Raw genomic sequence first — 15,747 nt, 5'->3', positions numbered from 1 at the left:
TATATATATATATATATATATATATGAACTACCTTAATCTTCCTTCCTCAAAATTTAAGTGATTGACACCACTCCCATTATGATTGTCACATTCAATAGCGTATCAAATTGAGTTTTGTTGCATTTCAACCCAACCTCATGATGTCTACAAATTTTAATTTCTCTCATGACTGATATTAACCGTCAAAAATTCAGATCCATACGTTTTAAACATCTAACTGTTAACCTGTAAAAAATTTGTTTGAGTTTCAACATTCATTTATTGTTTCACAAATATTTTGTGGCCTTTCTCCATTTTTACCAACCCACCAATACATATGTACCATCGACAACATTATCATTGATACCTTCCTTACTATAAATCATAGGCATAAGTACCTGAAAAACTAGTTTTTAGACAAATAATAGTAAACTATCATATAAGCTGATATTAATATTTATATAAGTACTAAATTACAACGTCTTCAAAATAAACAAGATGATACTCTGGTTTAAACCCAAACATTTTTATAGATTTGAAATCCTTACATATAAAATTCTTCCATTATATTATTTCTAATTTTCTAAAATCGACAAATTTTAATTTTTAAAAATGAATATGATTAATTAAGGCATAGAAAGCGAGGTGGACTGGTGGAAGCTGTTCCTTCGGATACGTTGCCCATCAATCGTTAGCCACAAGACTCCCAAGTTCGGCACACCAACGTCGATCGCCGTCTTCCGTCGAACTCTCAATCCTCTGCTAAACACTTTGGGCATGACGACAAGCCTCCCATGGCACCCTCTACTCTCGTCGAAAACCCAACGCTTTCATCCTTCCACCAACAAATTGTTTCCCAATTCGCCGAGACCTAATTCAATCAGAGTACAAGCTTTTAGGCGTAGCGATTTTGATGGCTTTGCAAAGCGAATGGCCTCAGGCGAAGCCTGGAGAGATGCCTGGCGTAGCGCTAATAACGGTTTTGAGCAGATCCTTTACGAGACGAAGAAAACCGCCGAGCGCATCGACCGCCAGTATTCTGTTGGTCGCCGACTTTCCTCAGTCGCACAATCAGCTTCTGACCGTGCCAGGGAGCTCGACCGTGATTATATGATAACACAGCGGTGGCGCACATTTACTCTCGATTTCAGTCAAAATTGGCCCAGGGTTTGTACTCTATTCCTCTATCTCTTCCTTATGAATTCATCATTTATAGTCATGTCACTCGCCTTCTTATGCTATATTTCATCCAGTCTACTGATAACATGCAATTCCCCCCTTTCAGTACAGGAAGCAGTTTAGCGATTTCCTTGATACTCCATTAGGAAGAAGTTTTGGGGTAAGTGTTGCTTTACTTTGTGAGTTGTGCTTTGCTTATCGAATTAGAAATCTTATTGCTAAGATAGATGGGAAAAAGTATAGAAGATTTCCCTGTTGATAATGAAACTTGTGAAATTAGAACCTACCAAGATGTTTTAGATTACACATTACTCAGACTAACAGTTTGGTTGTTTCTGTAGACTATCTTCTTCCTATGGTTTGCTCTTTCTGGATGGCTGTTCAGGATTCTGATATTTGCAATATGGGTACTACCATTTGCAGGCCCTCTACTTATTGGCGCTGTTGCCAATAATCTGGTGATTAAGGTAACTAGTTTTACTGCTTGTTAATGGCAAAGATGCAATGAGAATATGAGATTCATCTTTTACATTTATATTACAGGGTTCATGTCCTGCTTGTAAGAGGCAGTTTATGGGATACAAAAACCAGATGGTGAGATGTGGTGGGTGTGGGAACATTGTATGGCAACCAAAAGGAGATTTTTTTACAAAACGTGGGAATTCTGCTTCTTCTTCTTCTTCATCTTCAAAGTCTGGACCAGAGATAATAGATGTTGAGTTTGAGGAGAAATGAAGAATGTTTACTGGTTGTGTTGTGTGCATACAAGATGGAGTGTTTGGCTTATAAGCTATTAGCCAATAGAGCGAGAGTTTTTGTTTAGACTCTGCCTACAAGTATCATAATCTGCTGTATTCTTTTAGTGTTAGATTTGGTTAAAACTCATAATGCAAACTATAATTGTATCTTAATTGAATCTAAAAGTTTTTTCATGCTCACAAAAGCATATATAACAAAGTACATAACAAAGTATATAGGTTTTAATCAGATTTCAGTTATCTATTTGTTGGGTGATTAAACTTTAAAAAATCAACACAAACAAGCCTTATTTTATGTTTGTTTAGTATGTTTACAACCTAGGTAATTATCAAAATTTCAATATTCATAATATTATTTCAGTAATTATTTCAACATTAATCAGTTACCAAAAAAAAGTTATAACAATTCAGTATTTTCATTTTTCGTCAAACTCGTCGCTACTTTGAGTTTCAAGTGATTTACGCTTGCATTTCAACTGTGTAAAAATCTACTATAATAAATGAATGTTTTTTGCCACATGTCATCTTCTTATTCATTTAGACACATAGTATTTTCTAGAATTTTTAAATTTTCTATTTTCCACTTGTTATTTTATTGTATTTTTTATTTTATTAAATTAAAGTTCCACATTTAAAGAAAAGAATTAATATCTATAGGTGAGCATTACATGTTTTTTTAGTAATAATTTTACATAAAGATAAGAATCTATAATGAATAAATTAACTATTTCAATATATAAACAAATAAAATAAAAATGTAGGTATTTATAAAATGATGATGACAAAAAATATAATTCCTATTATACGCTTTTGATATCGACATTTTTGATCATTTTTATGCCGTGTAAACGACAAAAAGGAAAAAATGGTCAAAATGACCAAATTTACCAAAATGGCAACAATTGTCAATTTCATCAAAAAAATATTAACTGTTGTTGTTGTGCTATGAAGTTCTAAGGTAATGTAATTATACAACTCCACCATTAATAGCATTCTACTTACATTAGATTCAAAGTTTTAACAACATAAATTAGTTTGAAAGTTTTAGACGTCATATATAAGTTTTTGATGAATGATATATTTAATGGACTTATTATTGGATTCTTTTGACGTAGGATGAGATTAAGCAGACAAAGAATTGGAAACATTCAAAACTACCCTTGTGGTTGATGTTGTTAATACAACGCAATATTCAGTTTCACATTTAAGTTGAATAGTTTCAAGCAGATGGTTAAAAAAACATAGGCATGAAGATTTCAAAAAAAAAAAAACATTCCTACTGAAAAGTCAAAAAAAGAAGTTAAAAGAGGTAAAAGATTCAATCTTTGAGCAAGTTATAACAGAAAAACCGGTTATTGAACCAATACAACAATGACTCCAACATTAAAATCAGGAGAAAAAGTAAATTAAGTGTAAAACTATCCAAAACACTAATTACAGTCACTCTCTGATTTCACATTCTGTTAATTAATGAAATTTTGTAATTATCAATTTTGTTCATACGGATTTTACCTGTACTCCCTGTATCGATTGAAGGAATCACCCCTCTAGCCTTGAGTTTTATCCAATGTTCTAAATAACATGAGGCGTGACTTGGCGGCAAGGTAAAAGTTAAGCCATGACAAGTCTTGGCGAGCCATGACGTTTTTCAAGGTGTGACTATTTTATATATATTAAAAGAGATAAATCATATAATTATTGATTGTTATCAAGTATATCAAGTTTTTAGAAGTCTTATATTAGTATTTAATATAAAAAGTTAACAAAAACTCAATTATTTTAGGCCCGATAAAAAAATCAAAACAAAAAAAACTCGCGCCTTGAAGGAAATGACCAAAATGCCCTCATTTGCCACAATGTATTGCCAACTTCAAGGAAATGACCAAAAAAAGACCATATTGCCAACTTTAAGGAAATGACCAAAATGCCCTCGTTTGCAAGGCAAGACATTGGGAACAAAAACGTTAAGAAACAATAAAAAATGGACAAAAAGAAAGAAAACTATATTCATTTCAACTAAGCACAAGACCAAAAAGGTAGTTTTACCATAATAACAGTGAAGGTCCATGTATTAAAAATGAAAGATGAAGAAAAAAAAAATTGAATTTAATTCATTAAAACTTAAAAGGGAGTGCAGAAACAGTAAGTTAAAACCATTAAAGGAAGTGTAGAAACATGAAAAAAAATATACAATAAGCCAAAAAAACCATATTGCCCTTTATTCATATTATTGCAGCAAAACATCCATCTATCTTTAAAATACTTAATGACCACTCATTTCTTCTATTTTTGTTTTTCTTATTCCTAAGAAAACACTCCATAAGCAAAAAGGCTTGAATAAACTTGCAATTCATAATATTAACAAAAAAAAAGACTATTTTGCTTTGTTATTAACTAATTTACACGTTTGAAGTTATTAAATTTTACTTAAAAAGTTGTATATTAATATATCATTTTACTCCAAATGCAATCGTGAAAAAGATCCATTTGACTGATTAATTCCTGAAGAAGACCAAAATACCCTTTAGTTAGCCCCTCAATTTTACTCCATTTGTCTTTCGTTTTCCAGCTTAGCCAACATAGAAACATGAAAAAATATTAGACATGTCTATTTTAACAATAAACCAAAAAAGAGCATATTGCCAACCTCAAGGAAAAGACCATAATGCTCTCGTGTGAAAAGCATGAGAATGGGACCAAAACCGTTAAGATAGTGAAAGACCCATTTTATTACAAATTGAATTGAAATGAAACATGAAGACCCATTTTACTACTTAATTCCTGGAAAGGACCAAAATACTCTTTAGTTAGCCTCTCACTTTTAATCCTTATGTCTTTCGTGTTTTACAGCTTAGCCAACACAGAAACATTTTAGACATGTTTATTTTAACAATAAACCAAAAAAGAGCATATTCCAACCTCAAGGAAAAGACCATAATGCACTCGTGTGAAAGGCATGAGAATGTGGCCAAAAATGTTATGCAATAATAAAAGAAAGAAAAATATATTCATTTCAACTAAGCGCAAGACCAAAAAAGTAGTTTTACTCTAATAATAGTGAATCTCCATGTATTACATGATCTTGGTTAGTGTTTATACCTCTAAAGGAAGTGCATAAACAAAGGTTATGAATAGAAAATTGTGTTTCATGTGGGATTTTTAACAACAAAATAAATCCTTTTTTTCATAAGATTTTGGAACTGATACTGGTCTTGGTAATTTTTTACACCTTCGAAAAAACTAATTCTCACATAAAAATTCGCCCCTTTAAAGCCAAAAAGAGTATTTAAAAGAGGTAAAAGATTAAAACTTTGAGCAAGTTATAACAGAAAAACCAGTTATACACCTCATATATAATTGAAGTTAATGGCCTGATACCACAACACACAATCCAAGTTGTCCTGATACCATCTATTAACCAAATAAAAGAATAAAAATTACAAAATCAACATCATAACCGTTGATTAACATTTCAATTTTGTATGGTGGACAAGCTATGCACCAAGTTCGAACGTGATGCTGCAAACAAACTCTTTCAAGAAAATGTGATAATATGAATGAGATTATACTTATACATGATTTACAAATTTGAATTTGGAAATGATATGAATCTTTGATTTGTAATTGTACAGAATCTGTGAATGAAAGAAACAATGAAACATATCTCAAAATTACGTGTTTTTAAAAAAGGAATGACCGAAATCTCTATTTGATAATTCAGAATCTTGATTTTGAATTTAATACATTGCCTAACAATTTACGTTAGAATTGAAGTATTAGTCAACATTTTGAATTTAATACATTGCCTAACAATTTACGTTAGAATTGAAGTATTAGTCAACATTGTTTAAACTTAAGTCAACTTTGTTAGAATTAAAGTATTAGTCAACATTGTTTAAAATTAAGTCAACTTTTATTTATATTTTCCGATTAAGAAAAAAACCAAAACTACCAGAAACTGCCAAATGGATTTAAAGGAAAATAAAAAAATAGAAAAATGTCATGTGGTATATTGAATAAGGTGATGACAAGTGGCAGATTTATTTTCATTTATTAAGGAGGATATTTATTAGAAAAATGATTTATATATGTAATGTATTCAATAAATTAAAGTCTCATTAATTTTAATAGTTCAAAAAAAAAATTATTTTTCTTATAAATTCAAAAATTTTAAATTGTTAAAATTTAAAATTTTTTTTTTTTTTTAAAATAAACTCATGTAATACATAAGTTTTTCGAGGCCGTTTATACGAAAACTTTGGGCCGATGAGCCCAATTAACTTATGGGCCCAACTCTTTGTTCTCTTTTGTACATATCGCAAACCCTCACCACGACAAGGGTAGATCGCCAAACCCTAATTCTTCCCAACAAAATTACTCTCCGTCTTCTTCGATTTTCTTCGCTTCTTGGCAACAATGGTATCGGGGAAGAAGACGGTAAGATATGAACGGATCTGTTCTTGTTTTTTCATGTCTCTGTCTCGTTGATAATAACCTGTATTTATTTTCACCATTCTTTTTTGGTTTTCATACTACAGAAGAAGACTCATGAGAGCATCAACAACAGGTTGGCTCTCGTGATGAAGAGTGGAAAATACACTCTTGGTTACAAGACGGTCCTCGAGTCTCTCAGAAGCTCCAAAGGTATGCATATAAGTATTCATCATAGCATGACTTCTTCGATCTAAACATACACCAGCTTCTGAATTTAGGGTTTTATTCTGTTTCTTTGAATTAGAATATGATATTTCGCTCATTATGATTCCATTCCAAGTGTAGGTAAGTTGATTATCATTTCCAACAACTGTCCGCCCTTGAGGAAATCTGAGATCGAGTATTATGCCATGCTCGCCAAGGTTGGGGTTCATCATTACAATGGAAGTAAGTACATCAAATCCTCCCTCGTTTTTTCCCCTTCCTATGTCTTAGTGTTCTTAGCCATCGTGTTAAAACTTCGATTGCTCTTAGAGTTTAAACATTCTGAGTTGTTTTATGACACCTGCTTGAATCTGATCATACCAATTTCTAGATGACGAGAATAAACTTATGCAGAAATTGGATTAGATATAAAAGATCATACATTGAAAAACAATATCATATCATTACATTAATTAATTTGGTTTATGGATGGGCAGACAATGTTGACCTAGGGACAGCATGTGGAAAGTATTTCAGAGTGTCATGCCTTAGTATTGTTGATCCAGGTAACAATGAATTAATATTTATTCTCAATAGTCTGTAAAAAATTTATTTTTGGCCAATTAATGATTTATTGATATTGTTATTATATTGTTGTAGGTGACTCTGATATCATCAAATCTCTCCCAGGAGACAACTGAAAAGACCCAATGAAGCATTAGTTTTCTCACTTCTGATATGTTGAATCTGTTCCTGTTATGGCATTAGTGTCTCAAATTTAATTCTCTTTCTGTTATTATGAATTCTATGAATCTGTTGAGACGTGCATGTATTAACAATTAGATCCTAAAGAGGTAAAATTTTGTTGATTTGGGGATATTTTTGATTTCTAAAATTTTATTATTATATGCTTTCTCATAATGCTTTATGTAAGTCAGTCACAAGTGTTTGAGCATATCATATTTTTCGGAAGAACAAAAATAACACAACAAAATTTTATCACATAATGTCCTAAGCCTTATTAACTGGGAACACGTTAACGAGCCCATAGTCCAGTAAGAACTTTAACTACAATTATAGAAATAAATATATAAAACGACGAAGAAGTTATGACATTGAAATACAAAAAGTTAACGGATTATCTCAAATACAATCATTTTCAAGCTAATCATAAATAAAACTGCAACTAATGTCGGCAATTGACAATTTTTGAGAGAATTTTTCTTACCACAATAAAGTGTTGGTGAAGCGTACACTTTAACTGTTACGGGTGAGCATTGTGCGGTTCAGAGCGGTTTTTGAACCGAACCGCAAACCGCAAGTTGCGGTATTCGGTGTGGTTTTACAGGTTTTTATGCGGTTTTTGTAGTTATTTTAGTGTGGTTTTGATTATTAACCGAAAAATGAGTTGGTGCGGTTTTCATGTCCAAACCTGTGGATCCAGACTAAATAGATACTCATCATAATACCATCCGTTATACCTACCACATACCACATATGTGGTGGGTGCCACATCAGCACCACATTCCATTCCATTACCACTAACATGGGATACTTATCACTAACACACCATTCCACATCATTATTTTTATTTTTTTTTAATTCAAAAATACAATAAAATTACTTTTTTTTAATTCAAAAATACAATAGAATTACTTTTTTTTAATTCAAAAATTAAAATAAAATTACATTTTTTATAAGTAAAAAGCATTCATTTTTTTAAAACTATTTTTTCATTAATTATAAAAATAAAATAACAACTTTAAACTACATTACTTAGGGCGTGTTTGGCATAGAGCTTTTGGAAGCGTTTAGGAGCTTCTAACTTTTAGCTTTTGACAAAACGCTCTAGTTTAAACAAAAAGCTTCGTTTGACAGTACGAGCGTTTAGCTTTTAGTTTTATCAAAACGCTCCGATTCTAAAAGCTACTTCATGTAGCTTTTAACAAAACGCTCCGGAACTTTTGAAATCAATTTCCATAATTACCCTTAAAAATATATATATATATACTTTTTTATTTTTAATCAATTGTTCTTTTATGTAATTTTATATATTTCAAAAGCTTCCAGCTTCTTTTGTCAAACATTCATATAACAAATAAAAACTACAGCTTCCCGCTACCCGCTACCAGCTTCCAGCTAACAGCTATTTTTGCCAAACACGCCCTTAGTTAATCTAGAAAACAAACATTACATTAATAAGAAAACGAACAAACATACATATAAAAATCCTAATCGTCGTTCATGCTATGTTGGTACAAATGTTCCGCGACATCTTCTCGAAGATTGAAACACGTTTCACTGTTATGAATTTCAACAACTCGCTCCAAAAAAGCATTCGTTCCGAGTACGAACTCCTCAATTGGAACGACAACGTCGTTCGGATCATACGTGCAAATCGCTCGACCTTCATCTTCAATAATCATATTATGCATTATAATACATGCTAGGACCATTCGCTTAATTCTTTCTTTATCCCAGAGTCATGTAGCATATTTCACTACATGTCATGTTTGCTTAAGGACTCCAAATGCCCTCTCGATATCCTTTCTCACTGATTCCTGTTTTTTTGTAAAAAATTTTGCTTTTTCACTTCGAGGAACTGAGTATGCCTTCATCAATGTAGAATAATCCGGGTATATCCCATCACCAAGGTAGTAACCATATTTGTATGCATGCCCGTTTACCGTGAACGTCATATCAGGTGCTTTGCCGGTCCAAATATCGTTGAAAAGTGGAGACTGACCAAGAACATTAAGGTCGTTGTTAGACCCCGCTACTCCAAAAAAGGCATGCCATATCCACAAATCTTGAGATGCAACAGCTTCTAGGATAATAGTTGGTTCACCTATATTTCCTCGAGTGAACTGACCACGCCATGCAGTTGGACATTTTTCCCAAGCCACATGCATACAATCTAGACTGCCAAGCATACCAGGAAATCCGTGCCTCTCTTCATGAGCCGAATATAATCTCTCAATATCACGTTGAGTAGGTTTACGCAAATATTCTTCGTGAAAAACCTCATAAACACATGCAGAAAACCAATCTACACATTCAACCGCGGTCCTCTCGGATACTTTCAAGTATTCGTCAGATGCATCAAATGCTATACCGTATCCCAAATACCTAAGAGCAGCCGCACATTTTTGTATACTACTAAAACCCATTCTTCCTCTAGCGTCGGGTTTTTGTTTGAAAAAATCATAACGAGATTCTAAAGCATTACTAATACGTAAAAATATAGCCTTATTCAGACGAAAACGACGTTCGAACGAGTCGTCATTATAAAGACAATTATCGGCAAAGTAATCACGTACCAATAAGTCGTGTGCGGCTTGGCGATCACGATTGACGACCGCCCTTATACGCGCTGCATTCGAACTTTCTTCGGCGTGAACGTGTTGCACATTGAAGAATGTCTCGACGAATTCTACGTCGTCATCCGAGTCAAAACTTTTTAAAAATTCCATATTTATTGAGGGGTCCATGGGTGTAATAGAATGTGTATGTATGTGTATGTGTTTTGGTATTAGAAGTGTATTTATAATTGAGTTTGAAAAAAAAAACGGCCAAAATAGCCGTTCAACGGCCAAAAACCAAACACCCAATCGAATCCATCGTTTGAATCCGTTGTCCCGAACACGACTCACAACGAGAACGGACCACCACGAACCACCGGGACGGTGTGCACGTCCGTGGTTCGTGGACACGTAAACCACGAAACGGCTCGTGGTGACTATACCAGTCGGTCTAATGATTTTCAATTTCCTTCCAGGATCTATTGACACTTTGCAATCCAACTTCTAATTTCCAACCTAGTTTTAAATTAGATAAACTGTGTCAGTTGGAAAATTAAGGATGCCTTTGGTGATGAAATTTTCTAGTTTTCTAAGAAAAACGAAAATTATGAAAATATGTTTGAGTTGTTCAATTTTTCAAAGTTTTCTAAGAAAATGAAAATTTTCATTTTTTCCAAATTGAATGTAAATTGGAAAAATGATTTTTATAGTTTTTCAAGTTTTCTAAATTTTTAAGATGAAAAATAAAAACTTCATCGGTTCTAACCAAATGCGTTTTTTAAAATTTTCATTGAAAATCAAAAATGAAAACTATCTCTATTTTTTGAAAACATATTCATGAAAAATAAAAACAATTTTCTACGATCAAAAGCACCCTAATGTTCTCCCGGGAAATGATTTTATTTTCCTACCATCTCTAATTATAAGATTACTCGAGTTTGATAATTAGAGAACATGACTGGAACTACTTGCAGTGGGTAAGTTATTAGTTGACCAAACAGTAGCCAACAAGTGATTATAAAAGATTAAAACTCCATTAGCTACCTAAAGCGAATGTGAATTTAAGTTGTTGATAAAACCGCAACACACCGAAATTTGTGGTTTTTTAAAAATTTAAAACATAAACATGATTTTTCGGATTTTTGCGGTTATTTGCTTTTCGGTTTAGTTTTTTGTTCACCCCTATTAACTATTGACCATCTTTAAAAGATGTTATTGAAATTATATATATATATATATGCACGTTTAGAACTCATGGTTTTTTGAAAACCCGAAAACTAAATGTGGAACGTTAGATTAAAATTACCTTATTAAAGACATGATCATCATCTTATGATCTTATCAAATCTCATTTAATGTTTAATTTTTTGTGTTATTAGAAATATTAATAAAAATGTCTAAAATTTAACATAATAAATCAAATTTTTAGATTTTTTAAATAATTTTTGTTTTTTTAAAAAATACAGTCATTTTAATTTTTTTAGAAAATATTCATTTTAAAAAAAATGTATTTTTTTTAAAAAAAATGATTTTTTGTAAAAACATTAAAATTTTAAATATTAGTAAATTAAAAAAAAAAAACTAGAATATTAAAAAAAAACTATAAATTTTTTAACCAAAAAAAATCAGCATTTTAGGTGTATATATGCATATTTTTTTAAATACATATATGCATATTTTTATACTATAATGTTCGTAAGTAAATCATAAACAAACTCATTTTTATTTACTAATCTATAAACACAATAATACAAGTATTTTATTCGAAACAAAATAAAATATAAAAAACAAAAAAATACTACAAAGATTCAAAGTTTTTCATTTCTTCGTGTCAAGATTTTCATATTTTATTCAATTTATCACTTTTTAGCTCTTAAAGAATTTCCACAAATTCTTCAAAATATACAATAATAACTTATAAAAAATTATTAATGCAAGAACACTCACAAAAATGCATATGTATATCATGTAAGATTCACATTTGATTATATCATGTAAAATTCAAATGTGAAATTCACACCAAACCATCTGCCTTGGCTTTTGAACAAATGATTGTATGATTTTTGGTGACTAAAAATGAAAACTTTTACTAGTATATTTCAGATGTTATAAGTTGGTATTAGTGTCTTGGTTTGAGGGATTCATGTACACCCTCGGGTGTATCTAAACTCAAACTGAGGAATTGACAAATCTTTTATAAGAAAAAAAACAAAAATTTCTGAAAGGGTTTTTACAAAAAAAAATGGGTGCGATGCGTACAATCAGCCAATCTCAAATAAGTGATTCCCAAAATACAAATACATGAGTATCATGTCTTAGTGTGTTATTATTGGAGTTGTATGCTAGAATAGGGCTAATTATACCTTCAAGAATTACATGATAGAACTGTATGATATGTGTGATGCCTTCTAGCCTAGGGAGGAATGAATATTATGTGCTACTTGGAGTCTAGATTGACTATGTTAATTGCTAAGTGTATGCTTAAAAATTGTATAAGATTAGTATCACATTGCCTTCGAATGATTGATTTAGCCTTATTTCCTGTTCATTGTTAGGTTGTAGGCTTAGGGTAGAATTGTTATTCTACAGTCAATTTGATCTTGTATTGTGTACAATTTGCATGCATAAGGAAACCAACAACATTGGTGTTGGTGGAGGTTCACATTATTGTAGAAGCAAGTGAGATGAGGATTCCTAGGAGAACCTAGGGAGTGCTGTAGCGAGATATGTATGTTGTTTAGCATTGGGCTCATGAGAGTTTCCATGTGGAGTGACTTAGGGGATTTGGGATGATTCTTAAGGAAAGTAAAGATAGGTGTGGAAGGTAGTATTGGGTCCGTACTACTGAAAGCACATGATTCGTACTCGAATTAAAGAAAATCACAAAGATCCTAAGGAACTTGTAGCCTGAGAAATCCCTCGGGTATGTTCTGATCGTTTATATGTTTTCCTTTCAATATGGTGGTGAGCACTCGAGGTGGAGGTTTTGGTTCAGGTTCTGGTTTAGGCTCTGGTGCCGAGTCAATTGATCAGAGGATACAAGAGTTCATTACGTCAAAGATCACTCGCGGTATTTTGAATGCGACTCATGTGATGTGTGGTACTATCAAGGAGAGGATCATGGAGCTGATAGATGATCACTTAAGGGACTTTCATGCAGAGATTGCAGTAGGTGAATTAAGGGCAAAAACTCTCTCATTATGGATGTTCAAGGCTTGCGGAGCCCTAGAGTTCTTTGGGAAGAAGGACCCTATTGCCAGCTGTAACGCCCGCAGGTCCGGACTAGTCAATTTAGAGGCAATAGGGGTCGAAAATGACTTTTTGACAAAAGATTATTTAGAATAAATAATCTTAACCAAGTTGTAGAATATTTCACAAGGTTTCCGTACATATAAAGAACGCCGAAATCCGAGTTATAACGAAGAAGTTATGGCCCGTCGAAGTTTCGCGACGGAACCGGCACGGCACCGGGAAGCGTAAAGAGTGAATTTACGATAGAGCGAGATTTAGCCTTAGTGATCTAAATGAAATTTGTAGGAAATGTTAAACCGAGAAAATCCATAAAAAGAACGCCCAAATCTGACTTCGTATGAAGAAGCTATGATTTTTCTAAGATTCGGCTTAGCAGTGTACAACCCGAAACTCGAATTTTAGTTCGAGCGGTTTTTAGCTTACACGACCTAAATGAGAGTTGAAGGTCTCATTAATAGGAACTCAACGGTAAAAAGACAGACGAAAACGGAGTCCGTATGAAGGAGTTATGAATTCTTCGCGGTCATTTAACAGTCTAAACGCCTCCTACTGAAAATTTGAGATCAGTCGAGAATTAGCCGACAGAGTCTAAACGAAAGTTATAGATCTTGATTTTACCTACGTGTGGATATAAAGAGCGTCAAAAACGGAACTCGTATGCGAAAGTTATGATTTTTCTAAGTTTGAAGGCTGATACGCGATAGGGGTGACGTGGCACCACCAGAAGTGGACACGTGGCACCACCAGAAGGCCACCACATGGACCAACTCGGCGAGTAGGTCCCCCCTACTCGGCGAGTCCATCAAATTTTTGCACTATAAATAGAGGTGCCGGGTCTAGCCTCTTCTTCACACCTTCAAACCCTTCTTTCTCTCTCTAAAGTCTCTCTCTAAGCCTCCCTAACCCCCCAAATGTAACGACCAGTTCCCGGTACATTAATTCATTGTAATTGTTGTAAGTTTTCAAGAGGGACTCGGCGAGTTCTAGCCTGACTCGCCGAGTAGGGTCGCGTCTTCGAGCACACGTGAGCCGGGGACTCGGCGAGTCCATATCCCTGACTCGGCGAGTCCATCCGTCTGGGTGAAACCCTAAATCCTCGGGTTGCCCACTATTTATACCACCTTATAGCCCCCATTCTCGCCTCTCTCACCCTGAGAACGCAGTGATAGAACCCTAATCCTCCCTTGAAGAGCTTATATGTGTTTTGGTGCCATTTTGTGAATGTGTGAAGAAGGAGAAGAAGGAAGAAGCAAGGAGAAGTGTTGTAGTGCAAAGATCCAAGGCCAAATCAGAGTTAATTGAGGTATTTTCGGAGTTTCATCTTGTTATATGCTTTAAACTTCCATTAGAGCTCTCCTAAGAGCTAGTTGATGCTTGTTCCAAGCCTTACACTTGCATGAACGTCTTATTAAGATGGAATATCTATGGATCTGAATGTTGGGGTGTTGTAGAGCCCAGATCTACTGTCTTTTTGGAGTTATATTGCATGATAACCATAGATCTACCCATTTTATGCATCTTTTAGCCTTATTTCCCTTATTGATGAGGTTGTACACGTAAAGTTGGAAACTTTACGTGGTAAATCAGCTTATTGGACTCAGATCTATCAATTGTATGCATTGGATTCAAACAAAATCAAGTAAAAATCAGTTGCATGGCGGCAACTCGGCGAGTCGGAAGAACGACTCGGCGAGTTGGGTCGCGAGTTCCCGATTCCTTCGTTTTTACCAGTGTCGAGTGAACCCAGTGAGCTAGAGAGTGGACTCAGCGAGTTGAGGGTGAACTCAGTGATGGAGGGACTCGGTGAGTTGTTCATCAACTCGGCGAGTCCAAGGCAATCTTCTTGGGATCAAGAACAACTCGTCGAGTTTGTTCATCCGGCTCGGCGAGTCGGATGAAGATTGTCTGAGTTCTTGGATCCAAAGGGTACTCGTCGAGTCGATGCCGCACTCGACGAGTAGCAGCGTGTAGAGCTGAGAGGTGAGACTAGGACTCGGCGAGTTGGGTAACCCGACTCGGCGAGTCAGCCCAAAGGGAGTTGACTTTGACCAAGGGTAAAAGAGTCATTCTACCCCAAGCGCAGTGTTTAGTATTGATTGAGTGTGTTTATGGACTTGTAGCCGAGGAGATTCAGGAGCAGCAGCTGTTAGCTTCCCGAGCCACACACTCAGCAGCCAGCTTACGAGGTGAGTTTCCTTCCAGTAGGAACGGGTCTAAGGCCACAATGCCGGCCCGTTCAGTTAGCAGTAGTTTCCGGATTTAGGTCTGATGCAGTAGTTAGTATGTTCGATGCCTTCGTGGCTCGAACAGGATTTGTGTGCTATGTTTTATGTGTTAAGTATTATGTGTTCCGGGCCACGGCCCGATGTAGCATGTCGTATATGTGTTATGCTATGCCATATTCAGTCAGTCAGTTCCGGATTTCGGTCCGATGCAGTTAGTTCCGGACTTCGGTCCGATGCAGGGGACAAGGTCCCAGTCAGTTCCGGATTTCGGTCCGATGCAGTTAGTTCCGGACTTCGGTCCGATGCAGGGGACAAGGTCCCAGTCAGTTCCGGACTTCGGTCCGATGCAGGGGACAAGGTCCCAGTCAGTTCCGGACTTCGGTCCGATGCAGTTTCCAGGCTTCGGCCCGATG

At 34.6% G+C, this 15,747-nt stretch overlaps 3 protein-coding genes across 3 annotated transcripts; 2 read left to right on the top strand and 1 right to left on the bottom strand.

Annotated features, from left to right (window-relative positions):
- The first annotated feature begins 618 nt into the window (after positions 1-618).
- Positions 619-2,102, top strand: LOC145012892 (replicase polyprotein 1ab protein). The gene is made up of 4 exons (XM_078971687.1): positions 619-1,147; positions 1,266-1,319; positions 1,501-1,626; positions 1,703-2,102. Exons 1-4 carry the CDS (start codon positions 758-760, stop codon positions 1,892-1,894), a joined length of 762 nt encoding a protein of 253 aa, XP_078827813.1. The 5' UTR covers positions 619-757; the 3' UTR covers positions 1,895-2,102.
- Positions 2,103-6,240: 4,138 nt separating this feature from the next.
- On the top strand, positions 6,241-7,434 carry LOC145011129 (large ribosomal subunit protein eL30). Its single transcript, XM_078969770.1, has 5 exons — positions 6,241-6,354; positions 6,456-6,561; positions 6,697-6,798; positions 7,053-7,121; positions 7,216-7,434. The coding sequence occupies exons 1-5, from the start codon at positions 6,334-6,336 to the stop codon at positions 7,254-7,256; spliced, it is 339 nt and encodes a 112-aa protein (XP_078825896.1). The 5' UTR covers positions 6,241-6,333; the 3' UTR covers positions 7,257-7,434.
- Positions 7,435-9,062: 1,628 nt separating this feature from the next.
- On the bottom strand, positions 9,063-10,028 carry LOC145008740 (uncharacterized). The gene has a single exon (XM_078967351.1). It carries the CDS (start codon positions 10,026-10,028, stop codon positions 9,063-9,065), a length of 966 nt encoding a protein of 321 aa, XP_078823477.1.
- Between the last annotated feature and the right edge of the window lie 5,719 nt (positions 10,029-15,747).

The sequence above is a fragment of the Lactuca saligna genome, chromosome 8 (genome assembly GCF_052625555.1).
Source record: "Lactuca saligna cultivar CGN05327 chromosome 8, ASM5262555v1, whole genome shotgun sequence".
In the NCBI taxonomy this organism is placed as follows: Eukaryota; Viridiplantae; Streptophyta; class Magnoliopsida; order Asterales; family Asteraceae; genus Lactuca; species Lactuca saligna.
The sequence above is the reverse complement of the archived record's forward strand: the minus strand, read 5'-3'. Positions and strand labels throughout refer to the sequence as shown.